Source organism: Diabrotica undecimpunctata, chromosome 8, assembly GCF_040954645.1.
Source record: "Diabrotica undecimpunctata isolate CICGRU chromosome 8, icDiaUnde3, whole genome shotgun sequence".
NCBI lineage: Eukaryota > Metazoa > Arthropoda > Insecta > Coleoptera > Chrysomelidae > Diabrotica > Diabrotica undecimpunctata.
Window position 1 is genome coordinate 122,081,482 of NC_092810.1, and position 26,836 is coordinate 122,108,317.

Consider the following 26,836-nt stretch of genomic DNA (forward strand, 5'->3'; position numbering starts at 1 on the left):
CAAAGAGCTTTTTTCTCTTAAATAGTCTAATCAGAATCACGTTTTCAAGGAGCTGGATGACCTCGACATTAACATGATAAAATAATAGTTGTTCGTGACCCTTGGTTATTTTATTAATGGTTCCATTAACAGTGTACATTTCCAAGTACTTATGGAGATCGCTTGCGTGATTCTTGCAATACCAAAGAGCATTGACAATGCTTCTTAGCAGTTTATTTTCGAAACTCTGTACGATATACGCTTTTGCATGACCTTCACCTACAGCCATCAAGGAAGTATCGTCTGTGCAGGTGGCTATTGTATTACATATGAATTCAGGAATGTCGCTGGTGTATAATAAGTATAGAACTGGACCCAATACACTACCTTACGACACTCATGTATTAATTTCTTTGAGTTTTGAGTAAAATACTTCATGTTTATCCCTACAAGCTCTATCGAAAATATATGACTCGATGTTAGTTTAACTATGGCCTTCCTAGGTAGTCGTTTTAGGATTTCTCCAGTAATTAAATCACACCCAGGAGCTTTTCTTGAATTGATGTTTTCTTTCATTTCATTAGCAACTTCTTTTGGAATGACTGATTTGATTTCTCCTTCTTTCTGGATGATGTCTTCCCATTCGAGTATATTTTCAATCTCATTTGGCTGGAATGTTTATTCTAGATATTCAGCAAATTTATTGGCTTTCTGTAAGTTGCTTTTTGCCCAGTTTCCATCTGAATTTCTTATTGGAGGATTATGCAAGGTTCCTCTTTTTAATCTCTTAGTGGCTGTCCACACAGAATAATCAGTTTTGGTGTCATTTGTTAATTCCCTGAGGTAGTCACTAATTGATTCATTTTTAAGTTGCTGTGTTGCATTGTTTAGGCTTGTTTTATCAGATGGAGCTCTAGAGTATTGCCAGATCCTTCTGAGTTTCCTTTTTTTCGCAAAAGGAATTCTTAGGGCAATTGTTACATTTAATTCTAGGAATTATTTATCATGCATAGCTTGCTGGATATTCATTTATTTATATCATGTTGTTTGTCATACATTTTGGTGCATCTGTTAGTATATACAGTTCAGCAGTTTTCCGTTTGTGATGAAGTTTGATATTTAAGGAGTAAAGGGGCCAGAGTGCGCATAATGCCCCGACAAACAATGAGATGGTAAATATTAAAATTGTCATTTTTACTTCCAGATGCCACGAAGCTACACTGGAAAATCTACGCTTCTTACATATACCAACTAAGACTTACAAAATGCTCTGTATGCAATCAGAAATTACAGAAAAAAAAATAAAGGTAACGGAAATAAAAGTTTTCAGATGAAGTAGAAAGAAAGTTGAAGAAAATAGGGTAGCTGCCAAAGATTGGCTTTATGGGTTTATAAAAAGGAATCTTAATGCAACATTAAAATAACAAGAAGGCGCAAGTTTGAATAGAAATCTGTTTGAGCCAAACAGATTTCTGTTTGAGTCAAACAGAAATTTTTAATATAGAAGAAACTGGCATTATAACAGTCCAATAAAATGTCCAAAGGTTGATGGACCTAAAGGAGCTAAAACGGTAGGATCTGCTATATTTGCCGAACGTGGAAGAACTATCACAGCCCCGTGTTGATCCCATTATATTCCCCCCATGTTGATCTATCCTCAGAAAAGAATGTCTCTTACACTTAAGAAAAATAGACCTCGGTATTTTATTTAAATGTTCCAAAAACAGATGGATCAATTCAGATTTTAATGAGTAGCTGTGTCATTTCGTAAGACATGCAAAACTCACATCAACGACTGATCCCATCCTTTTAGTGCTGGATTACCACTCCAGCCATCTTGCTATTGATGCATATACTGTTTCCAAAGAAAAAACATTCATATGGTGCCACTTCCACCACACACCTTAGATCATCTAAAGCCTTTCGACTCTCTTTAGTCCTTTAAAGACTGCACTTTATTGAGAATATGATCTTTATTTGTATAAAACAGGCCATCAAAAAATAACCGAAAGTGACGTCGCTGAGCTGTTAAATAAAGCATTTATGAATTTTGACCCTATGGAGAAAGCAAGTGTCAGGTTTTCATGCATCTGGAATATGTCCGTTAGATCCCAATAAATTTAATTATAATGATTTTGCTCCTATCAATCCAGCAAAGGAAATTATAGTAGAAGACGCTTCTCTACCAGGGGCTCCTACAACGTCTGAACAAAATGCATTTGCTGATGAGTCAATGTTAGATATTACAAATGTTTAGCCTTCTACATCTAATGAAAATTCCTCTTTCGTTTTTGTTCCAATAACAGCAAAAACGGTTAAACCAGAAATTAAGAGAAAATCTCGTAACAAGCAATAATCATAAAATTGGAGACTTCAAGGCAAACAAAAAAGAAGAGAGTGCAGAAAGAGCTAACACCCGAGTCATCTGATGTAACCGACAGTGATTTGACAGATATTATCGATGAAGACGAATTGTATGATGTTGAATTAAGCTTCATTCCATCACCATTAGAAAAACCAACTGCAGTTAACCACATATGTTGTATTTGTGGAAAAAGAAGAAAAGACAAATAATTATGGTATAGATGGGAGTTACGTGCCTCGCGGAATCACGCAGAATGTACAAATGTAAATACCCCAGAAAATTATAAATGCGACTTTTGTTTACGTTAAAAGTATTTCATTTAAGTATACCATACAATTAACATTTCTTCATAAAATTACGATACTTTTGACATAAGCGTTTTTATTACACTGCACCATTTCCCAATCCGTGCGCATGATTACCCTCATGGAGAGGAATCATGCGCAAATGCACTTCTTTTTTTAAAATTATGCTTTTACACTTTGTATTTTTCTAAAACTTAATTTAAATATTCAAAGTAGAATAGTTTACTGTAAGGTACTTGCTGTTCAGATAGATTTAAAGAATTTACAACAGAAGCGATTTCCACTTAAGTGCGCACCATTTCTCCATTTTGTTTTAATAGAAAAAGTACCTTACGAAGAAGAGTAGTATTTGAGATTAAGCGAAAATGTCGGAAGAATAAAGATGTTCATAATATCAAAGAATATAGACGCATATGCGTCTATATTCATTGATAATATCCCGTAGTTCTAGAACTATTAAGAATTAAAACAGAACCTTCTGTCGTATAACTTTAAGTAAGCTTATGATTAAGTTTTAAGAAAACGTTTGGATAAAAAACTGAGATCCTATTAAAATACCGAAGAAATTAATTAAACAAATAAAAATCTCCACAAACCGATCTCTAAATACCACCATTAAAAACGTAATAAGAATATTTTTTTATAACTGGATTTAATCCGAAGTAATTAAGAGTAAACGTGAATTTTAATATTGTTATAATCTTACCGCATTAAACCCACATATAATAAAATCTAATACATTTAGTATACATTTTATACAGCCTTATTATACTACACTAAAAACTAATATAAAGCAGTAATTGTAGAAGGCGGCACATTAAAATTTCATAAGCAATTAAAACTGTAGAACACTGGCGGTTACATTAACCAGTGTTTCAGAACAGAACAACATGATAATGATTTATTCCACCACTCCATCTCTTAAATATTATAATCTGTTTTGATGGCAGACTGCAGCCTTTCCAAGCAGCCAAATATATACATATTATAGATTCCAAAAGAATCTATAATATACCGATGTATTATTAATTGTTTTATCGGTTTGTTTAGTTTCAATAAAAACCTTTATTCTTCGCAACAATAACGTAATAATAAGTTTTTCAAAAAAATAAATATTGGCTTGAAATACATGGTGATTCCATATAAGTTTGGTTGTGTGTATTCGCTACGTTCGTAAGAGCGACACCTTGTGTCATATATCAGCGAAATTATTAGCACTTTTAATATATTATTCGTATGTAAACTGCAAATAAAATGACCTTAACTTGTTTATTTAATACAATAATTATTGTAATTTATATTACAAATCTACTTTTCTCTCTGCATTAATTTTTGGTTATAATTTGGAAAGGAATATAACTTGCATTGACTATTGTTGTATCTTTACATAATTCTTGTAAGTTATAATACGACATTTGCGAAATTCCATTTTCTCCAATGATAGTACTTATGAAATGTGCTAGAAATATTCCAATAAAAATGCAAGGATTCCCGATTCACGCGCACGATCGTTTCTCGTATTCTTTCCAAGTACTCGCACACAGAGAACATTAGTAATAAACCCATTGTAACTTTGTACATACATTTGTGTTATTTCGTACACATTTTCGTATACCATTCTAAATTAAAATCTCCCAATACAAAGGATCAATGAGTGACCACTCCTGGAATGAGTAGGGCCTGCAAGCCAAACAAGACATGATAATGAGGACAATATCTATAAACGAGATAATAACCACCTTTATCCCCGGGTTTCCCCCTATAACCTCCCCCCGTACGTAGGGGAACGAAAAAAATCTTTTAACAAAGAATCTCTAAGCCGTAGAAAAAAATGTTTTAAATAAAGTGTCTTATCGACAAAAATCAAAATGCGTTTTAAAGGTGAAGAGTGCAGCTTTCGTATACATTTTTTTTATTTTGCCACAAATGGAATCAATTTCTATAAATCTGTTCAATAAATAAACGTTGCGCGATTTTTCCATTTTTTTCCGTTCCCATGACATCAATAAAATGTATTACTTTCATTGAGAGATCGTAGTGGATCATTTCCATTGTTAGGGCCTAATCTTCAAAAATCCATAACATAAAATTTTGATTTTGAGTTTTGGCAAAAAATATGAAGCATTTGAAACACATATGACTAAAAACGCAGAATTTAAACTTTTACATTACAAACAATCGCATGTCACAGGAAATGTCTCTAAGAAGGCGGTATTGGTTTGAATTTGTAGCTAAAGTTTTGTACTTTCGAAAAACGTACTAATATAATTGAAAAAAAAGCAGTTCTAAACGTTTTAGGTCGTTTGTAATGTGATTAGCGTTTTTTTAGGTATATTTCAAATGCCTCTAAAATTTTATGCTATAGGTTTTGAAAATTAGTTTCTAGTTATGGAAACCCTATTGTGACCAGTCAATAAAAGTGATAAAATTTATTGATCTCATGGGAATCATAAAAAAATGGCAAAAATCATGATATGTTTATTTATTTAACACCTTTATAAAAACTGAGTTCATTTGCGGCAAAATACAAAGATTGCATACGAAAGCTCCACTCTTCACCTTTAAAACGCATTTTGATTTTTGTCGATAAGACACTCTAATAAAAAGATATTGAATTTTTACCGCTGAGTTCATAAAATTTTTATGTAAAACTGACATTCAAAATCGCCGGTTGCTTTAAGCGTTGTTTCTAAGAGAACGTTTCATTCTACACAAAAACTGCTAATAAACATTTTTGTTTAAAATTATCTCAGCTACATTTTTTATTTAAAACATTTTTTTCTACAGCGTACAGATTATTGATTAATCGATTTTTTCTGTTTTCCCCCGTACGAGGGGGGTTTTAGGGGAAGTCCGGTGGTAAAAGTGGTAAACTTTTTTGCATTTTTTTTGAGCTTCTAAAATTGACATTCTGGGCAAAATTTAGCTTGTTCGTATGCTTTTTAGAGATTCAGTAGCATTTTCGTCTCTGACGACTGGAGTATAATGTAACGTCGATAGAGGAAATAGCATTTTATTGTATTTTAAGTTTTATGATTCCCTGTTCCGTGACTCACCTTGTATCAAAGTGATACAACCTCCACCTACCTATCGGGCAATCCCAATCCAAAATCACATTGAAAATGCAACAGCGTATTTAAATCATAAATAATTTACGAATCGACTGCGAACGGTCACCTCACCACCAGCAGTAGGAAATGAATTTTCTATGTTCATCGTTCGTATCGTCCGAAGGTGCTTCTAAATCAATATGGGGCTTGGTATCTACCTCACGTGAACAAAATTATATAAGAGTCGAGCTATACTTGTTGATTTGTCATAAAAATCGATTATTTTTGGATGTGCCGTTACTCACCTATGCTGATGATGTTTGAACAGTTACGTGACGATAATATCATTAATTACGTTAACCCGGGCACTGATATATTACATTACTAACGGATGTAAATTGAAATTTGGCTATAGGGTGATACTTAAGCTTACTAACCTTAATACTAAAGAGAATCAGATTCAATCAATACTCAGCAATTAGAAAACGTTCAGATAAGTGAAGAAACTGCTAACGCCAGTCTTATTTTTTTAATTTTTAGTGCTTAACAGACTCTGTAAGGTACTTTACAATATATGTCCAATTTGTCTTATAGTTTTTCTCTCCAAACAAAAAGTATTTCGTTAGTTATAAGTCCTTGCGAGTATGCTTTAGCCATTTAGTTTTTGTGTTTTTACGTAAGTTACAACGTTTCGTTCTTAATATAGCGTTGAAGCTAATTACAAAGTATGATTGTAGGATTTTTAAAGCCATTCCTAGTTTTGACCAACTGTAAATGACAGTTGGCTCTTTGTTCTGATGGTAGAATTTCTGTTTGATAATTTTTTCATCATTTCTCTTCTTCTTCTACTTCTTGGAGATCTTTCTTTCGATCTGTTTAATTCTGAAGCTGCCTCTGGTTAATTTCGTGGGAGGTAGATTGCCAACTATCCCTCCATCTTTTAGTTGGTCCTCCGGGAGGTCTTGAACCGGGCGGGTTGTTTTCTAGGTCAATTTTTGGGAGTCTATTCTCATCCATTCGTCTTAGATGATGGTACCACTTCCTCTTACGCTGCCTTCCCCATCTTACAATTACTATTGTTCTTAGGGTTTTCATTTCGGCAACCCTTAGCATCTGTTTCGTTTTGTTGGTATCTTTGCGCACTTCTATGCCATATGTCATGATCGGTCGTATGCAAGTCAGTTTTGTTGGTAGCAATGGTCATATTTAGTTGGCGGCTTATTTGAAAGAACTGAAAGAGCTGTCAATAAAGACCATATTCTGATTCGGCAATAATTGTTGCATCATCTGCGTAACACACCATACCAATTCTTTTGTTGCCCATTCTGTATCCGAGATTGAGAGATGTTACTTTGTTTATAATTTTGTCCATGACTAGGTTAAATAAGAAGGGGCTTAAACTGTCGCCTTGTCTAATTCCTCCCGGTGTTGGAATATTTTAAGTCAATTGGTCTCCTGCTCTAACTTTGGTTACATTGTTGTTATTTAGGTTATGGACTATCTTTGTTATGTTGGTCGGTGTTTTATTTTCTATTAATATATTTAGAATGTCTCCCAGGCGAACCATGTCAAACGCCTTCGTGAGATCAATGAAGAAAATATACGCCGGCATGCGGGGGCTTAAACTGTCGTCTTGTCTAATTCCTCCCGGTGTTGGAATATTTTAAGTCAATTGGTCTCCTGCTCTAACTTTGGTTACATTGTTGTTATTTAGGTTATGGACTATCTTTGTTATGTTGGTCGGTGTTTTATTTTCTATTAATATATTTAGAATGTCTCCCAGGCGAACCATGTCAAACGCCTTCGTGAGATCAATGAAGAAAATATACGCCGGCATGCGGGGGCTTAAACTGTCGCCTTGTCTAATTCCTCCCGGTGTTGGAATATTTTAAGTCAATTGGTCTCCTGCTCTAACTTTGGTTACATTGTTGTTATTTAGGTTATGGACTATCTTTGTTATGTTGGTCGGTGTTTTATTTTCTATTAATATATTTAGAATGTCTCCCAGGCGAACCATGTCAAACGCCTTCGTGAGATCAATGAAGAAAATATACGCTGGCATGCCGAACTCTATAGCTTTTTCTTTTATTTGTTTTATTGTGAATACTGCATCTATTATAGACTGCCCTCTTGTAAAACCTTGTTGTTCTTCAGCATTAGTGATTTGCCTTTCCAATTTGTCCTTAAGAATACTCGTGAACAGTTTCATCGTTGTATTTAAGAGGGTTATTCCTCTGTAGTTTTGTGGGCAAGTTTTTTGTTCTTTTTTAAATATGGGGATTGTGATGCTCTTATGTCATTCATCTGGTGTTCCTGTGTCGTTTAAGATTTTGTTAAATAGTTGTGACAATTTACTTGCACGTTCAAGGCCTCCATATTTTAAGAGTTCATTGGGTATACCATCTGTTCCAGGTAATTTTCTGTTTTTTAGCTTCTTGATCTTTGGTTCTACCTCTTCGTCATTGATTGTAGCACTTATATCTGCTTCGTATTCGTTTATATTCAGCGTTTCTTCAGCATCATATAGCTCCTGAAAATGCTGTTGCCATGTCTCTATAGCTACTCCCTTGATCTGCACGAACTCGTTAACTGGTTTTTCCCTGTTCCGAAGCATTTTCCATACTTTCTTTTGGGCACCATGTAGGTCGTAGTCCATGTCGCTGGTAAATTTAGCCCAATGTTCTCTTTTGATTGATTTTATTCTTGCGTTTACTTCGTTTCTTACTTGGACAAATTCTGCGAGAGCTTCTTCCGATTGTGTGGTTTTATATCAATCATCATTTCTCAATCTTATAAAATTCTTAGTTTTAGAATCTTATATTGCTTAGGATTGACCCTGTATTTCTTGTTAAACTTTGCCGTTTTGAACTGACTTTCTCCCTCTTCTTTTTTTATAGTGATTCTCTTCCAACGGGACTCCCAAGTTGCAGGTCAGATTGAGTTTTTAAGGTCTAAAATCTAGGTCAAAAGTCTGTTAGTAGTGATCCATTCTTAAGAAACAGCTTCTTGTTAAGGGAAGTATGACAGTAACCTCGTTCAATACAAATGCACAAAGTGAATTGGCTTTACCAAGACCAAAAACTCAAAAAAAAACACGTAATGTGTCCCTTTAAGTTACGTGTTATAGTTAAACGGGATATTAAGTGCTTATCTTGGCGGTGATCTCATACTGTGTTTCTCTTGGTTTTAAATAAGTCACTTTCATGTTGGATATCCAATCAGTGTTAAGTCTATACTCAATAAGGAAAAATTAAAACTGACCACTGGAAATTAAGATACTACAGAAGATTATAACGAGCGATAAAGTAAAAGGTATATAAATAGAAATTTACCTGTTGCATCTTTTCAAAATCAAGGTATGGCCTCTGGATATGTGCATGTTTCATGTGCTTGGTTCTTTTTCTTGGTGAATCTTCATAGTGAAGCAGTTTGGCAGGCGGGCTCATCGACCGACCCTTGCTCGTTACAATTGATCTTCGTTCAGGTTTTACCGCTTCTAAAGGAGGTGACGTGCGGAACTGTACAGGAGTAGCCCGTGTATACAAGAAGTGGTGCACCTGTAATATAATGAATATTTTGTCAATAAACTAAAAGTATATAATATACAAAATAAGCAAGTATAGTCGCAGTAATATATATTACTTGTTGTTTGTTTGTTGTTGTTTGCTGTAATTTAATATTTTGAATAATGATGTGTATGCATTTAAGTTTATTGGTACAAGTCATTTCTGATTTAACAGAAATTCACTTTCAACTATATCCAAAATAGTTAAAAATAATCCCTATCATCGCAAGAACCGATGTGACTACAAATTTTTAAGACCTATAGGTGCTTCATTTATAAAACTATTAAAAACCACAATATACGATTGCTACATTGCGGAGTAAGTGAGGGATGGGTTCCGAATGCTTAAAAATTATGTGGGAAGAAAATACAGGATTGCAACGTTGACTACGACAAAAGTATGGAAGCTGATATTTTTGAAGATTGGTTTGAAAACTCACTGATCCCAAATTTGGTTCCAAATAGTGTAATAGTGCTTAACAACGCTTTCTATCATTCCTTCCACCGAATGTAAAATTACTAATTAATGGATTGTGATCAGTGGTAATGTCCCTTCCAGGGTAAGCCTACTAGCGTAGGATGAGAGTAAAAAAGGTCGATTACTCTGTATCATAAAGGGCGATATCAGGAACATCTCACCAATGCGTGAAACAGCAATTTTTTGGTTATTATTTATGAGACTTTGAAGATGCAAAATATACACTTTTTGAATCAGATTGTTGTAAAGCTTAAGGTATGTGACTTTATAAAATATAGCCATAAAATCATAAAATAACATTGAATAAGCTTTAATTTAAATGTTTATAAGCTTAAGTACGATTTCATAATTAGCGCTCGAAGTTGAAAAAATTTTTATAACTAGATCGGTCCATTTGTTGTGAAAATATGATAATTTGTTTATTCCCAAACGAAAAAATTATAGACTCAAACTCTTAAAAAAAATTGCAAAGACCTAATCTACGACGCATTCTCTTTTTAAAGGCTTATATTTTATCGACACCTGATATGAATAACATTGTAACTATCCTTACAATGTTTTTCAACATCTATAAAGGATAACCTTTATTTTGGTCTAATAACTTTTATTCTATCTTTTGTAAATATAAAGTTATTCAACAAAATAACCTCATTGTAACTGCAAATTTTGAATCAATTAAAAAAAAACGTTGTAATCAATGTTAGAATGTTGAAAAATTTTATTATTGATGAATATTTTTTATACAATGGTATACAATGTTTTTCTCGAAAAATTTATTGAGTATGTTTTTACAACTTCATTGTAAGTTGTGATACAAGAGAGCAAGGTAGTGCAATATTACTATAAATAACATTCAAGTCAATTTACAAGGCACTTCTAATCAGGAAGATGACATACAAGAAGTAAATTCTTTATTATTAACTGCTGAGCATAGTGAGCATGTCTTAAATCTTAAAAACTCGCGTGAAAATACTAGTTTAGAATTTCAAACAAAAATAATAACACCTACATCATTTACGACTGAACTAACTTCTACTGATAAAATAATGTACCAAATGTTCACACTGCATTACATACTCAAGATACATCGACAGCGGAAACTTCTACATGCACCAAAGGTACAAGTTCGTCATTAAATACGTCTGTTAAGAAAAAACAATACCCAAAGGAAAATCTGTGAAGGGAGAGACAAAGGAATTCAAGTATTTGGAAAATGAATGTTTTGAAGAAACTGTGGCACTCTAAGCAAGAATATACTTGTAAAATTGGAAAATTAACGAAAATGAGTAAATTGGAACCTGGATGTAACGATAAATGTAACAGAAAATGTAAATCGAAATTATCTGAACATGATAAGACTCAATTTATTTAATAATTTTTGGGAAATGGCTGATCATGACAAACAGGTATGTAGATATTTTCTCAGACAAGAGAAAAATATTGCAAAGTTAAAAGGGTCCAGAAGAAACTGGACATATGAATATAATTTGCAGTTAGCAGAACACCGACTTGTAAGTTTGAAAAAAAACATTTTTGGACACTTTTAACATAACAGATATGTGGTTAACTACGCTGTTCAAAAAAATTGATAGTCAGGAAAGTGGAGGCTTTATACCTGGAGATATGCGTAATCGCCATAAGAACAGAGCAAATGCTGTAGATGAAAATATTAAAAATATTATTTGTGCCCATATAAACTCTATTTCAGCAAAAGAATCCCACTACGAAAGAAAAGAACAACTAAGATGTATTTTGATGAGTCTTTTACATTTCCCAAATTTACGTTTCCCACTGCATAATGAATGGATGTTAGAGAATCACCATGCAATAAGACAACCACCAAAAGCACAATACTGAGTTTAACATCGGCTTTTTGCACCGAAAAAAAAAATCAGTGTCTCATTTGTAATATAGATAACACTAAAGCAGAGAAAGACCAAATAGAAAAGTAATATGCTTTACATACTGCAAATATACAGATGTGAATCTTGCCCCCAACGACAAGCGGAAAGAAGAAAGATAGAAATGTTCTGTTGGAGAAGAATGTTACGAATTTCGTGGACCGACCACAGTCGTTAAATGAGCTAAAAGTCAGCAAACGGCTATCCAGCAAAGTTCGTCTCCAACGATTAAAATACCTTGGACATGTTATGAAAGCAGACACAGAAAACATGGAAAGACTTATTATCCAACTAAAGGTAGAAGTCCGGCGATCACGAAAAGATCTCCAACAGGATAGATCGATCAAATTACAGGCATATGCAAAAGAGCTATGCATGAGTTAAAAGATCTCCAAAGATCTCTGGTGGAGAGAGTGTGGTGGTCGAAATTGAAGAGAAAGAAAGAGATTGCAAAAAAACGTGTTGCACGTGAAGCCATAAATCGTGGTAAAAAGGTTTCTAAGAAAATAGCAACAGTTGTAACTGCCTGCTTTTATTTGCAAAAAATATTAACTACACTTCAATCACAGATATAATATATTATTTTATTTATTTCTATGATGTGAATTCTTAGATACTTGTTTGAGCAAACAAATCACGTTAAAGTAAAATCAATAAAAAAAAACTAATAATATTCTCTTTATTTTGATATATACTCATTAGTTACCATTTATATGCATCTAATCAAAGAAACCTAGTTTGTTGAAATATCACTGAATAAACCACTTATGATTTTCACCTAAAATTCTTGAAAAACTTGATATTGTAACTCGACCTAAAATCAGGACCAGTAATTTTAACAACAATGCGGCACGTGAAAGTGAAAAGCTGAGGAAAAGTTATAAAACATGGATTAATAAAACTACCAAAAATATTAAAACTAACGAATCAAGAAAATAAAATGATGTGGAAATTATTTTTAAATCGCTCTCCTGTAAACTAAGCAAAAGTGATTTACAATATTTTTCATACCAGGTGTCATTATCACTGTAATGTAAAACAAAATTTAAAAAATCTTTTATCCTTCATTTATTACATTAAAAATATGTTTAATTTTTTTATAAACATTTTTAAACTGGAGCGCCTTCTATCGTAGCAGTTTTCAACTCACAGATTATTATTGCTGGCTTTGAGACCGACAACTAAAAAAAAAGAATCTGAGATAGCTCCTTAAAAAATCGCTCCGACTATATTTATAACAATTAAGAAAGCGTTTGACAGAGTAAGACTCAAACATGTAGTCCATCTTCTGTATAATAGAGAAGTTCCCCTAAATATTATAAAAACTATCGAAAATATCTACCAAAACAACAAAATGGAAGATAGAATAGATGGACAACTTACAGAACCTATAGAACTAGGCAGCGGAATAAGACAAAGGGATTCATTGAGCCCCATGCTCTTCAATTTGATCATGGATGAAATCATCAAAAGCATTAACAAAGGAAGAGGATACATAATGGGAAACAAAGAAATATAAAGCCAGTGTAAGACCGATATTGATATATGCCTCAGAAGCAAGACCCGACACAGCCACAACGCAAAGGCTACTGGAAACGGCAGAGATGAGAGTACTGAGAAGAATTACAGGAAATACGCCGAGAGATCGAAAGAGAATTGAAGACATAAGAAGAAAATGTAAAGTACAGTGTATAAGTGAATGGACACAAAATAGAAAAAAAAGAATGGAATAACCACATAAGCAGAATGGAGGAGACCCGTGACGTCAAAATAGCAAAAGATGCAATAGCAATATCACCAATCTGCAGAAGAAGTATCGAACGACCCTGCAAAAGATGGAGTGACAACCTTTCATAGAGGTATTAATCCGCCAATGAACAAGCAGAATTGCTTATAAAGAGGAAGAAGAAGAAGAAGAAACGAAATAGGCGACATTCGATACTCAATGATCTATATTTTCAAGAAACGTTTATAATGTTTAAAAGAAGATGCTTTTTTTCATCAAAAATGAATACTTAATAAAGTTGACTTTCTCAGGCCGTTAAGCGCGCAAAAAAATTGAATTTACTTCGACTGAACTTCCAATCGGCGGTGCTCGGAAAAAATTTTAATATCTCGGTGAAAATGAACCGATTTTGATACTTTTTTTTTAATCTGGGTGTTAAACTATGAACAAACTTTCAGCTTGCTATTAATAAACTTAGTTTTGTTACGAGGGATCCAGGACTATAAAATTGCCCTATAAGGTCTACGATTTCTTCCTCTGATACCTTTCCTACCTTAGTAATAAAGTCGCCAATAATGAATGTAGCATTTTGTTAGACAAAGTTATAATACATACGCATACAATTAAAAACACTGTTTGTTTTTGCAAAATAATATTTATCGTATTCACGGTCATGAACACAATTTACAAAAATAAATTAGTATCACGCTTCAGATAGAATATCTCGTATACTGCATAGATAAGAAAATTAAATGGTAATTATTATTTATAGCACAGGCTTAATTTCAATTTTGGGCATTACCTCATCGTCCGACGAACCGGAATGTTCAATATGGTGTCCACCATCTTCGCTACAACATTTTATATGGAACGGCGAACAAGGAGACGGAGATAAATTACTATATTGGGACATGTTCTCTTCGTTTTCGGGAGTATACCTGAAAAAGAATATAAAAAATAAATACGAGAATTGTTGTTCGCTTAAGTATGAATTACAAATTCAAAGAGAATTGTTAAAATCACTTTAAATGCGCTTAGTATTGATTTACAAAGGTAGTAGTGAAGAAGACGAATAAATTATAAGCAACAAGTAATAACGTCTAAGTTTATGAATATTGAATTTATAGTGCAAAGCATACAGGGGCATACAGGACACGCAAAAGCAGGAAAAGCTACTATGATCTTTAATCTTTGTCGGGCGGCATGGCATAATTTTAAAACGATCACAAGATCATAGGTACAGTTCTACAGTTCGTTATGTTTAATTTTATTTTCTAAATGCAGTTACTACTTTTATTGACAATAAGCCACAATTTAAATTTATTTTTTTACGTTTCAATTTCCACTTCGGAAATCGTTCTCAAAATACAAAACATTGTTGTGTATTTTGAGAATTGTAATTGTAGTTTGTAAAAAAAGTAGAATTGAGACTAGATTTATCAAAACTTGAGGGTGAAAGATGTCAACAACAAATAAATGAAGCCATTACACCAGCATTCACAGAAGCTTCAAAAAAAGATATTAACAGTGACTGGAACGAAATGAAGGCGGCAGTGCGCTGGCGAAACGTTTGTGGGTAGAAAAGAACCAAGTGCCAATAAAGACTAGATGACACCAGATATTATAAAGCTTCTTCTTCTTCCTCTTTATAAGCAATTCTGCTTGTTCACTGGCGGATTAATACCTCTATGGAAGGTTATCACTCCATCTTTTGCGCGGTCGTTCGACACTTTTTCTGCCTATTGGTGACATTGCTATTGCATCTCTTGCTCTCCGTCCGGCTCGCGGAGATAAGAATACGGCCGGGGTCAGAAAGCCCTGCCTGTCGTAAGAGGCGACTAATGGATAGGAATTGTGAGGTGGAGAGCCGTCGCTTGAGGTGTCGGGTTTGTAGAAACACACACGGTCGCTTCGGCGACACGGTCACCGGTCTACACTCCTAGTGAGGAGACTCTCGTGGGACCACTCTACTCTCATTCCAAAAGAGCCTGGTGAGGTTGAACGAGCTGGGCCCGTACATACCTCTCCTGACCTTGTGTCAGGCGTGGTGTGGGTGCCCCGGCACGTACCCACCGGGAGATCCAAGAGTGGTAGAGGAGAGATCCTCGGCGTCGACCTGTCTACGTGCGAGGTGGAAATTCCTCCGCCTGCCGAACCTATCCGCCCGTGGTGTGGGAATAACGGGTAGGTGAGGTACTCGCAACACAGGTACTACGGGGAGGGTGAAGCCCCCACGTGGCGTTTCTTGTATACGTTGCGTGGCACCTTCACTTTGGTGTCGGACTAGTAGGGGCAGAGGTTTCACTATGGGCGTATGTCGAAAAATAGGTAGCCCAGGGTCTTGCCAGGTTTTATACTCATGTCGCAATGCATCTCTTGCTATTTTGACGACACGGGTCTCCTTCATTCTGTGTATGTGGTTATTCCATTCTTTTTTTTTTCTATTTTGTATCCATTTATTTATACACTGTACGTTACATTTTCTTCTAATGTCTTCACTTCTCTTTCGATCTCTCAGCGTATTTCCTGTAATTCTTCTCAGTACTCTCATCTCTGCCGTTTTCAGTAGCTTTCGCGTTGTGGCTGTGTCGGGTCTTGTTTCTGAGACATATGTCATTATTGGCCTTCATCTGGTTGGTTCTTTGCTGACTAATATTGTTTTAGTTTTATGAGATGAGATTGTCATATTAAATTCTTTTGCTCTTATGTTAAATCTGTGGACCAGTCTTTGCAGACTATCTTCATCTTGGGCTATCAATATTGCGTCGTCTGCGTAACAGAGTATTTTTTATTTCTTTGTTTCCCATTTTGTATCCTCTGCCTTTGTTAATAAATATTATAAAGCTCATAGAAGAAAAACGAAAATTCAGAAATACAAATAAAGAAAAATATAAGCACATGAAGAAACTAGTAGAAACACAGATCAAGGAAGCTAAAGAACGCTGGACGGATGAAAATTGCAAATAAATGGAAGAATTTAATATCAAACACGACACACACAACCTACAGAAGAAACTACGAGAAATTAAGGGTAATACACGGAAGAAAATACCACAAGTCATAAGAAACTCCAATAAGGATCTCCAATTATCAGAAGAAAAAGAAAACAACAAACTTGGGAGGAATACATCAAGAACCTATTTACAGATAATATAGGGAAGAAATAAATGAAACATTACAAACTGATGAAAATATACAAATTCTAATATCAGAGGTGAAACATGCAATTAAAAACTCAAAAAGTGGTAAAGCGCCAGGTCCTGATGAAATTCCAGTAAATATACTAAAAATCCTGAATGACGAAAATATTGAGTGTCTAACTAAATTATTTAATAAAATGTACAACGACGGTCAAATTACTGAAGAATTGTTAAAATCTATCTATTTATCCTTAGCCAAGAAAAATAATCCTAAATCTTTTTTTCATTTATTTATTTATTCATGATATTCATCTTCATTATTTATTTATGAATTTATTCAACAGGGTAGATAAAAAAATGTGAAGAGCAATAATTAGACAACACACAGTTTGGATTTAGAGGTGGAATGGGAACAAGACAGGCATTGTGCGCTATGACGCTACTATTACAAAAATGCAGGGAATATAATAAAAACGCATTCATATGTTATATAGATTTTCAAAAAGCGTATGACAGAATTCAAGATGGTAAACTCATACATGTATTGAAACACATACACCTAGATCCCAAGGATATTAATTTAATCAAAAATCTATACTACAATCAAACAGCGGTCGTAAGGGTGGAAGATAGTGAGACAAACTAACTAGAAATTCAAAGAGGAGTCAGACAGAGGTTTGTGCTGTCGCCACAATTATTTAATGTTTACTCCCAACTAATATTTCAGGAGGCACTACGTGAAAGAAATAAAGGTGTAAGGATTGGATGGAACATAATTAATAACATAAGATTTGCAGACGATACCGCAATCACAGCAGAAAATATAGAAGATTTACAAATTCTTATACATACATACATGGTGATCTCGAAAAGCCCTGTTGACAACCTGATACAACTGACATTGGTGGGTAAACCGTTAGAGAGGGTCGACAAGTATAAATTGCTCGGAGCAATTATAAAGTCTCAGTTAGATCAAGATGAGGAGATAAAGGTCAGAATTGAAATAGCTCGAAAAGGATTTGTAAAATAATAAAAGTCAATGTCAATCCATAAAAAAATTAGACATTCTAAATGTGACTCTATATAGGCGTATTATAAAAATTCCTTGGACCGCAAAAGTCTCAAACGAAGAAGTATTAAGACGAGTTGGACATGGCAGAAAGCTTATGAATACAATTAAAATAAGAAAAACATCGTATCTGGGCCATATAATATTTCGAAACGATAAATATTCTCTTCTGCACGTCATCATGCAAGGAAGAGTAGAGGGAAGAAAAGGTCTGGGAAAAAAGAAGAAATCTTGGCTGAGGAATATCAGAGATTGGACTAACCTCAGTGTTAAACAGATATTTTATGTTGCAATATATAAGGAAGCGTTTAAAGTGATCGCCAACCTTCGGCACAATAAGAAGAAATTGTAATTTTTGTAGTAATTGTTGGCAGACCTGTTCAACAGAGGTAATCATCCAATTTTGGTCAAATAAATCAACTGTGATAATTTTCACACATTTTTATTTCAGAATTCTTTGAAAACGATTTCCGTTTAAAAATCGAATCGTCAAAAGAAAATAAAAAATGGAATTTTCATTAAAATATGAAAAAATATATGAAAATATTTTGACGTTTAATCGGAGTTGTATTTTCAAAGTGATACACTATATTTAGGTTCGTTTTTCATATTACTTTACACACAATTCTTTAATTTTTGTACTATTGTTTTGTTATGCTAGTTAGTGTATACTTTATATTTAGGCGGTGAATTTTACGCAAAAATTCAATAAACATTAAAATTAAAATTATTAACACATTAAAATAATTAAAAATTTATTTTGTTAATTTGGAGTTCAACCACAAATATATAAAATAAACGGACTCACCTTCGATTCTGCGCGTCTCCAATTTGAGACCACTTTCGTTTTTCAGCTAGACAAACCGATGCAGCCCTCAACGGCCTCGGAGGTGCTGTTGATCGTCTCATTTTACTATTGCTATTGATAACTTCCAACTCTTCTTCGGAGCTGTGAGCATCGTGTTGATCAGGAGCTGGACTTTCCATCGAACATCCTGTGTCTGCCGGTGATACGTTACAAACGCGTTCTGAACAGGTTGCTGAAATAAAGAAAACTAACTGTAAAACTTTACTTTCATAAAATAATATGAAAACTCATGTATAATGAAAAAAAAAAAACATTACAGTCGCGGTAAAATATTTGTACAACGCTTTAAACGCAGCGAAACTCGATCCCGTTTTATCTTTATCTTTTTTACAACGGACCGGAAGCTTGTGCGAAGCGTTTTAGTTAAAAAGCAGTTCGTTTATAGTCGGTTCGCTATATTTACGCGGGTTTCGGATTAACAAAATTATGCCAATGACTCATTGATAACCAGTTGCAGTAAACGACTTCCCAGAAAATTAGGTAAAAACTGCATTAATGGTCATATTTTAAAATACATTAAAATAACATTAGGGTAGGTATAAATTTGTTACAATATTGCAGTTGAATTGATTCTTTGCCAGTGTTGACATTGTATGTTTGGTGGAAATATTTAAAAATGCCTAGACGTGTGTTAGATGTAGATAGTCTAATTTGTAGTGTACATAAGTATTTTACGGATGAAAAAGAAAATGGCGGTCCTTTAAAATCGGTAATGTCTGTTCAACAACGTGTATGTGATGCTCTAGGAATTAGTGAAACCAAACTAAGAGGAGTATTACAAAATCGCAATAATGAACGGCCGAAAGAAGATCACCGAAAAACTCGCCTATCATTGAAAACGAAAGATATTCCAGATGGAAAAAAATTTGAAATTCGTGATACCATTTATCGAATGCGAGCCAACAAGGAACATGTGACCTTAAATACAATTCTCTCGGAATTAAAAGATAGAAAATTTGACGAAATTGGCAGAACAAGTCTATGGCAAGTGATACATAATTTGGGTTTCAAATTTCAAAAGGAGGATAACAGAAAAGCCCTTTGTGAAAGAAGTTCTGTTGTGCATAAAAGAATTAACTTTCTAAGAAAATATTCTAAATTAAAAGAAGAAAGGGCAAATTTTATATATTTAGACGAAACATGGATATTTTCCAGGGGTGCAACCAAGAGAATATGGCAAGATGATAACGTAAAGTCTATCAAACATACTGATGGAGAAGGGATGCGACACATAATTTTACATGCAGGAGGGAAATCGGCTTTTATAGAAGGTGCTGATTTAATATTTTCATCTAAATCAAAATCAAGTGACTATCACGATAATATGAACACAGAAATGTTTGTAAAATGGTTACATGAAAAACTTCTCCCAGCGTAATTATTTTAGACAATGCACCTTACCATTCTGAAGTATTAAACAAAAGTCCAACGAATTCTTGGACTGTTAATAAAATTAAAGAATGGTTGACAAAGGAACATATACCATTTACACAACATATTTTAAAATCAGAATTATTACGCTTGGCAAATATCCACGCAAAACCAAAAACCTTTGTTGTGGATCAGATTATTGAAAATTACGGTCATCAAGTTTTATGTCTGCCACCGTATCATTGCCAGTTTAATCCCATCGAATATATATGGGGAATAGCAAAACAATATTATGACAACCATATTGGGCCTAACGGTTATATAGCGACGACGCAGTTCGGGAAACTTGGCGAAAGGCACTTTCAATTGTAACTCCAGAAGTGTGGTGCAACTGTATATTCAAGTGCGAGAAACTAATAGAAGATTGGTGGACTCGTGAAAATAAAATAAACGAAATAAGTCCAATCATAATGTTGGCAAGTTAAATTTTTTTATTTTTCATTAGAAATTCTCTCCATGGAACAAATATACATAGACCATATTTTTTGTGTGAAGTGTAATATAAAATTATTATTAGGTTTATATTAGCCACATTAGACTCCATTAATGAAGTAATTCTCCTTATTATACTGTCAATTATATAAAAGATTTTCCATTATTATTTAATTAAAATAAGGTTATGGATTATTTTTCATTTCATTTGACCAGTTGATATTTCCCCAAAGAGCAGGTAATTAAAACTGGGTACTTACAATAAAATTTTTAATCCGAAACCCGCGTAAATATAGCGAACCGACTTTAGTAGAGTATAGGTTGTTGATTGCTGAAATTTAACCATGGTTGAAAATATTGCGTACGATAACAACACTGATTTTGCAGAAAGTATCAGTATCGGTGTGAATGTAATCGTAAAAAGTACCCGTAAAGAAGATTCGAATGCATTTAAATGCTGAAAAACCGCATATATATTTCAATGTGTACAAAAATCTACACGAGCAATTCGGCTTCGATGAAAAACCGTTGGTACACGCACTTTCTGATTTATCTGAAATTCCACTTTCAACTGTATACAAAATAGTCAAAAATTAATCTTATCATTGCAAGAAGCGATATGACTAGAAATTTGCAAGACCTATAGATGCTTCACTTACAAAAATGATTGAAAACCACAATATACGATTGCTACAGAAGCAATGAAATATCTACAACAGAAATATTAGGAAAGAAATACGAAAAAGCGGTCAGAACATGAACTGCTGTGATTAAACTCTTCAAAATTGGATAAAGAAAACGGGCTCTTAGGAGTTGCTACCTAAGGCCCGTCCTCACATAGTAACATGTTACCGAAACTTGTTGTCAACACACTTCTAATAACTTTTGTCTTGGACGTTTAAACATCAGCATTGAGATAGCTGTAACTAACATTTTTATAGCCCCGTCTCTTTCAACGTGTTCGACGAAAATGATGTACGTACTTCTCGCGGATGCCGCTTATGTAGTTTTAGCCTGCAAAATTTTGAATTATTTCAGTTTTTGAATACAGAAATAATAAAACAACCAAATACTTATAACTCAATTAAATTTTGTAAGTTTTTACCTTAATAACCTTTAAGAGTCGGACGCGGTTTGTTCTTACTGCAATTGATTCTTCAAGGAAAAGTAGAAGGAAAACGGGGACCAGGTAGGCGAAGAATTGCCTATCTAAAAAATCTGCGTAAGTGGTTCTATCTACAACAACCACAAATATTTTCAGGGCAGCAGTTTGCAAAATACAGATTGCCATGATGGTCGCCAACATCCGAAACGGATAGGCACTACAAAAAGACGAAATGAGATTTACTTTTCTTAACTTCACTCTGGAATTGTCCTATTACGCTTTTAATTTTTTTTGTTGCATCTTTTTGTACTTCCATCGATGTCGCTATCTGGGTAAATTTATCACTCTTAATTTGCCGGTTGTTGTAATTTGTGTAACGGCAATCCCACAACACGCTATTGTCTCTAAATAAATGAGTAGTTGCTTCTTTTGTTCACTCCATTTTTTCCACAAAATTCAAAAAATATCACAAAAAATACGTCCCGTATTCACTCACTTCCGGCCTATAATGCCTGAAGAATAGATTCAAAAATATTAGGTGAGGACATACGGTACCAACACGTAGCCAACATCCTTTCATCTTTACCGCTTACCCACGGGTAACAAATAACTTGTTGAAATAAAATACAACATGTTGATTTTTAGTAGAATTTCGGTAACATGTTGAATGACATTGTTGATAGCATGTTATGTTACTAAGTGAGGACGTGCCTTTACAGAGACTACGTCACTACAAAGTGAATTCTGTTTTAACATCCTATAATATTATCAGCAACAATGATGATAGATTAGTCATTCCGAAAACGTCCTGTGATGAAGCCCGAAAGGGTTCTTTTAAATAAATATAACTTTTTATAAAGGATTTTTTAATTAAAATTTTATAGCATTACAGCCGACGACAGGAAATTCATTTTCCTTGTGGATTTTAAAAAATAAATATTTTTAGTAACATATTTAATTAGCAGAACAACCAGCCGCCGCACTATATCTTAAAGCAGAACTATCAAAACCTGCGTTCTACTATATTTCTTAGTTATACTATACCAATGGAAAGGAAACTCTCCATACAATTACGAAGACTAACGGGAGAATGCTTTGTAACTTAGCCGCAGCAACAGATACATTTATAATGAGCACACACTTCAAACACAAAAAAGAGTATAAGGAGCATGACTAATACCAGGATCAACTGAGGTTAATCAAATAGATCATATTTTGATTTCAAAAAGGTGTAGAAGAACAACTCAAGATGTCAGGTCATATCGGAGTGCAAATGCATATTCTGACCACTTGCTGCTAATAGGAAATATGGAAATGAAAATAATTAAAGACACAAAGCAATACATAAAAAGAAAAAATATAATGTAGGGACACTAGAGTGTCCCTGAAAACTTGAAAGAGTACAGGAGAAGAAAGAAAGACTCACTGTACAAATAGAAAAAAGAGATAGATAGATAAACTTAAAGAAGAGTTGGAAGTAAATAGCAAAAAGAATTACAGATTCTTGGTAAACCGATTCCCCCTCCCCCCCCAAAGGAGAGATGGTTTTATGGGGAAGCCAGGCGGTAGGAGTGGCAAAACTCTTTTGTATATTTTTTGGGGTCCCAAAATTGACACTTTCGGCAAAATTCAGCTTGTTAGACTTATTTTTACAGATCTAATCTCTGATGACTGGACTAATAATCCCTTTGAACAAATCGTAGAGTGAAATTTCATAACTGACATTTCTTATTTCTAAGATAATGGCGTTTTTGTTGGGTTGATATTAAATTTCTGTAATTAATGAGTTTTTTTTGTTGAGTTGTCCCATTATCTGCATCTGAAAGGACCAGATTTAATGATCCATAAATTTTCATAGTTTAATTGGGGACAATTTGCCTACCCCGGTTAATACGAGTATACTACTTCGCTTTATCGGCAACATGAGCTGATTTTCTACTGTATATTGCAACGCATTATTTCTTCATTTCCAACGCTAGAACAGAATTCGTTATGAATACTTTGAGCCTACAAGTTTACATTATATGATAGTGCACAAAAGAACACTGTTGTTATCGTTGTCCATCAGTTTTAACAAAACGATCGGCGTTTCATCGAATTTGTTCCCATACAGAAAAAAATAAAGTTTTTTATATTTGCTGGCTCTATATATTAAACCCAATAACAAAAAACAGTATTATCATGCTGAAAAATGACAAGACACCACCAACCGTACCCCCTTAGTCTATATTAGGTAGCCTTCATATTTACTTCAATCTAATCAATCGATTAGACTGAAGTATATTTATTAACTAAAGAAGAAAGTCTGCCAAAAATGTAGGTCAAATATAAGCAATCATTACAACATAAACGTTTCCTTGCTTCGTATTACTTGAGAAAAAAAAAGCAGAAGTAATTACAGCTGATTGCGTTAATTGAAAGTGCACTTTAATAACAATGATTTTCTTTGTGTCATAGAACCATATATCCTACCATTTACACTGGTAATAAATAAATAATGTGTTTTAAGATTCGCACACCAGATTGTAGACTTTAGTTATTAGTTTGATTTAATTTGTAACTTCGGTGGGGTTGGCCGTTGGGTGAATCAAGATGAAGACCGGTTAATAAGTAGGCGATGATCAGTGGACATCAAACATTTTTTTTTAAATTTAATTCCAATAATTTGAAAAGTAAATTATTTAATTTCATATATTTTATGTTCAGTAATAATGTTTAATTTTGTTTTGTTAAAAGCAAATGAAATGAATATAATATTTATATATAATTTATTACACACAATAAAATTTATTTTATTAATGACATTTTAAATACGATAATCATTCAGTTTACTACTCGTATACTATACTATAACTCTCTATAGAATATAATGTCTCTCCTATGGTGCTACAGTCCACGTCAGCCCTGTCCACTCCAAGAATCCGCCTCCAAGCATCCCTTTCCTTGGCTACTCTCCTCCAGTTATCCACCTTGATTATCTCTTTAGCGTCGGTTCTTACTTCGCCTATCCACCGCTTCCTTGGGTTTTCTACTGGCCGACCATTACTTCCCTATGGATGTCTTTGGCATTTCTGACTCTTGCAAGAGGTTCGAGAACGGTTCTATTGGGTGAACTGTAAAGATGATGTAAGAAGATGGTACCGGAAATGTGAATGTTTGCAACTAGTAATGGTCCAGTTGATAAAAAGAGGGCACCAATGAAACAGTACAATGGCAATAGTCCGATGGAAAGAGTAGCAATCAACATTGCAGGTACATTTCCAGAAACGGATGATGGATGAGCCATGGATTATTTTACGAAATAGACTGAGGCCTATTCGATACCAAATCAAAAAGCTGCTACCTTTGCAAAGGTACATTCTTTAGCCAATTTGGTGTTCCCTTGGAGATCCACTCCGACCAATGGCAAAACTTCGAGTCAACGCTCTTCCAAAACGTTTGTAAATTTATTGGTATCCATAAGACCAGAACATACCCCTGCATCCTTAATCAGGTGGAATGGTCGAGAGGAACGATGGGCAAACACCTGTCCAAAGTTCTATCCGAACATCAAAGAGATTGGGATCTCGTTCATTTATTCCTAATAACCTACCGCTCGGCCCTGAATGAAACTACAGGCGAGACTCCAACCTGCCTGATGTTGGGTCGTGAAGTTCGTTTGCCCTGCGACCTAGAGTTTGGCGGCAGACCTTTCGAAGAACATATAGCAAGCGAAGAATATGTCACTGCCTGAAGTTAAGAATGAATAACATTCATGAACTTGCCCGACAATACTGGAACATATCCAGTTAGCCAGTGACAGAATGAAAGATCAATATGTTTCTCGATGCAAGAATGAAAGATGTGAAGTAGGTGATCTTGTTTGGTTTTATAATCCACAACGTTGTCGACGCTTGTTTCGTGTTGCTTTGTAAACTGCAAAGACAATGGGAAGATCCGTATGAAACTAAAAAGAGAATAAATGACGTAACATACCGTTTTAAGAAGTTGCCGAAAGGTAAACCAAAAGTAGTTCACATAAATCTTCTTGCACCTTATGCTGGCTCAAATGAAACAGAAGAAGCACGAACACTTTAACATGAGATCAAAGATGTCCGGCGATCAAGCTTTATTGAACTTATGTCAAATTACGTAGAGAGAAAAAGTGCTAGATTCGACATGACCACAGAAGGTCAGCAGGATCTTTTTAGTTTTCCGGAAATCGTCTCTCTAGCCCACTGTGCTGCCCAAGACCTCGAGATGACTAAAGGAATCTCGTCCGTATTAAATAAGAAGTTCGGTTGCTTGGACGGACGTGTTAAAAAATCAACAGCCTAAAGTTGAAAGAGTACTGCGATTAGAAGACGGTCCTCGATCTTTGCTGTATGTGGTGATCAGGAAGTGTTATATAGTCAGGCTACGAGGACATATGGCGTGATCTAATTTGAAAAAAATCGTGTGCAATTATGATATCAAGAATTTGTCGTTACCAAAGATAAGGCATGCACTAGAAAATTCGGATTGAAAGATTGTGAGAAGCATGCTTGAAGTGATCTTCCGAGAAACCGGCGATCGAATTACTGTGTGTTGCATTAACACGTAGAGAGCTCTTAATAAACAGTAGACTGTTATTTCTTTTTAAGGGGTTCATGCAGAGCTGGAGAGTCCTATAGATTCCGCCATCCTGGGCCTACATATAGAGTTGGTGATCGGGACGCTCAGATCTAAGAGGGGAGCAATGTATAGCAATGATATTATTGTTATTATTTTTGTTTCTTTTTTTTTTGTCATATTTCACAAATTATTCTCTTTTTATATTACTATTTTAGTAACCATATGATTATTTCCATTATGTTAATATTGTTATTTATGTCAAAAATTATAAATCACTTTATTAGCTGTCATTTCTAATTAACTTTGTAAACTTGAGGTTAAGTGGAGTAGCTCTAGCTTTTCGCATCATGTAACTCATGTTTGTAAAATTTTACGGACTAAATAAAGGCAATTTAATATTATTATTATTATTATTTATTTTAATACACTACATATTCACAAATAACTCCTTTCTATTATTATTATATATAGCTATTATATAATTAAGTGGCATACAATAAATTTACTGTGTTACTGTGTGAATTTTACTCTTTTATTTATTGAACCTGCATCTTGTGTACTTTAGATTTCACTACGAGTTACAAGATCTAAACAAATACTAAGTAAAACCGATTTGTTTGTGAATCTCATTGAACTGAGTAGAACGAAGACTAAAATACAAAATATCAGTGGATATTATTATGTAGGTTCTAGAAATGGACACGTCTTTCCTTACCGTATGAAATTTCTATATTAGATCGTAGTAAAAACATTAAACCGTCTTAATGTAAGTATTTGGTAAAGTATTTAGTATTTATTTATATGTTTTGCTTTATTATACTTAATATTT

The 26,836-nt window shown here is 34.1% G+C and overlaps 1 protein-coding gene across 1 annotated transcript in view; it reads right to left on the reverse strand.

Moving 5' to 3' along the window:
* Positions 1-26,836, reverse strand: part of Reph (Regulator of eph expression) — a 118,623-nt gene that overhangs the window by 35,441 nt on the left and 56,346 nt on the right. Inside the window, exons 3-5 of the mRNA XM_072540874.1 lie at positions 18,387-18,618; positions 14,172-14,307; positions 9,032-9,256 (exon numbers count right to left, since the gene is read on the reverse strand). Coding sequence (XP_072396975.1) covers positions 9,032-9,256; positions 14,172-14,307; positions 18,387-18,618 — 593 coding nt within the window. The remainder of the gene's footprint in view (positions 1-9,031; positions 9,257-14,171; positions 14,308-18,386; positions 18,619-26,836) is intronic.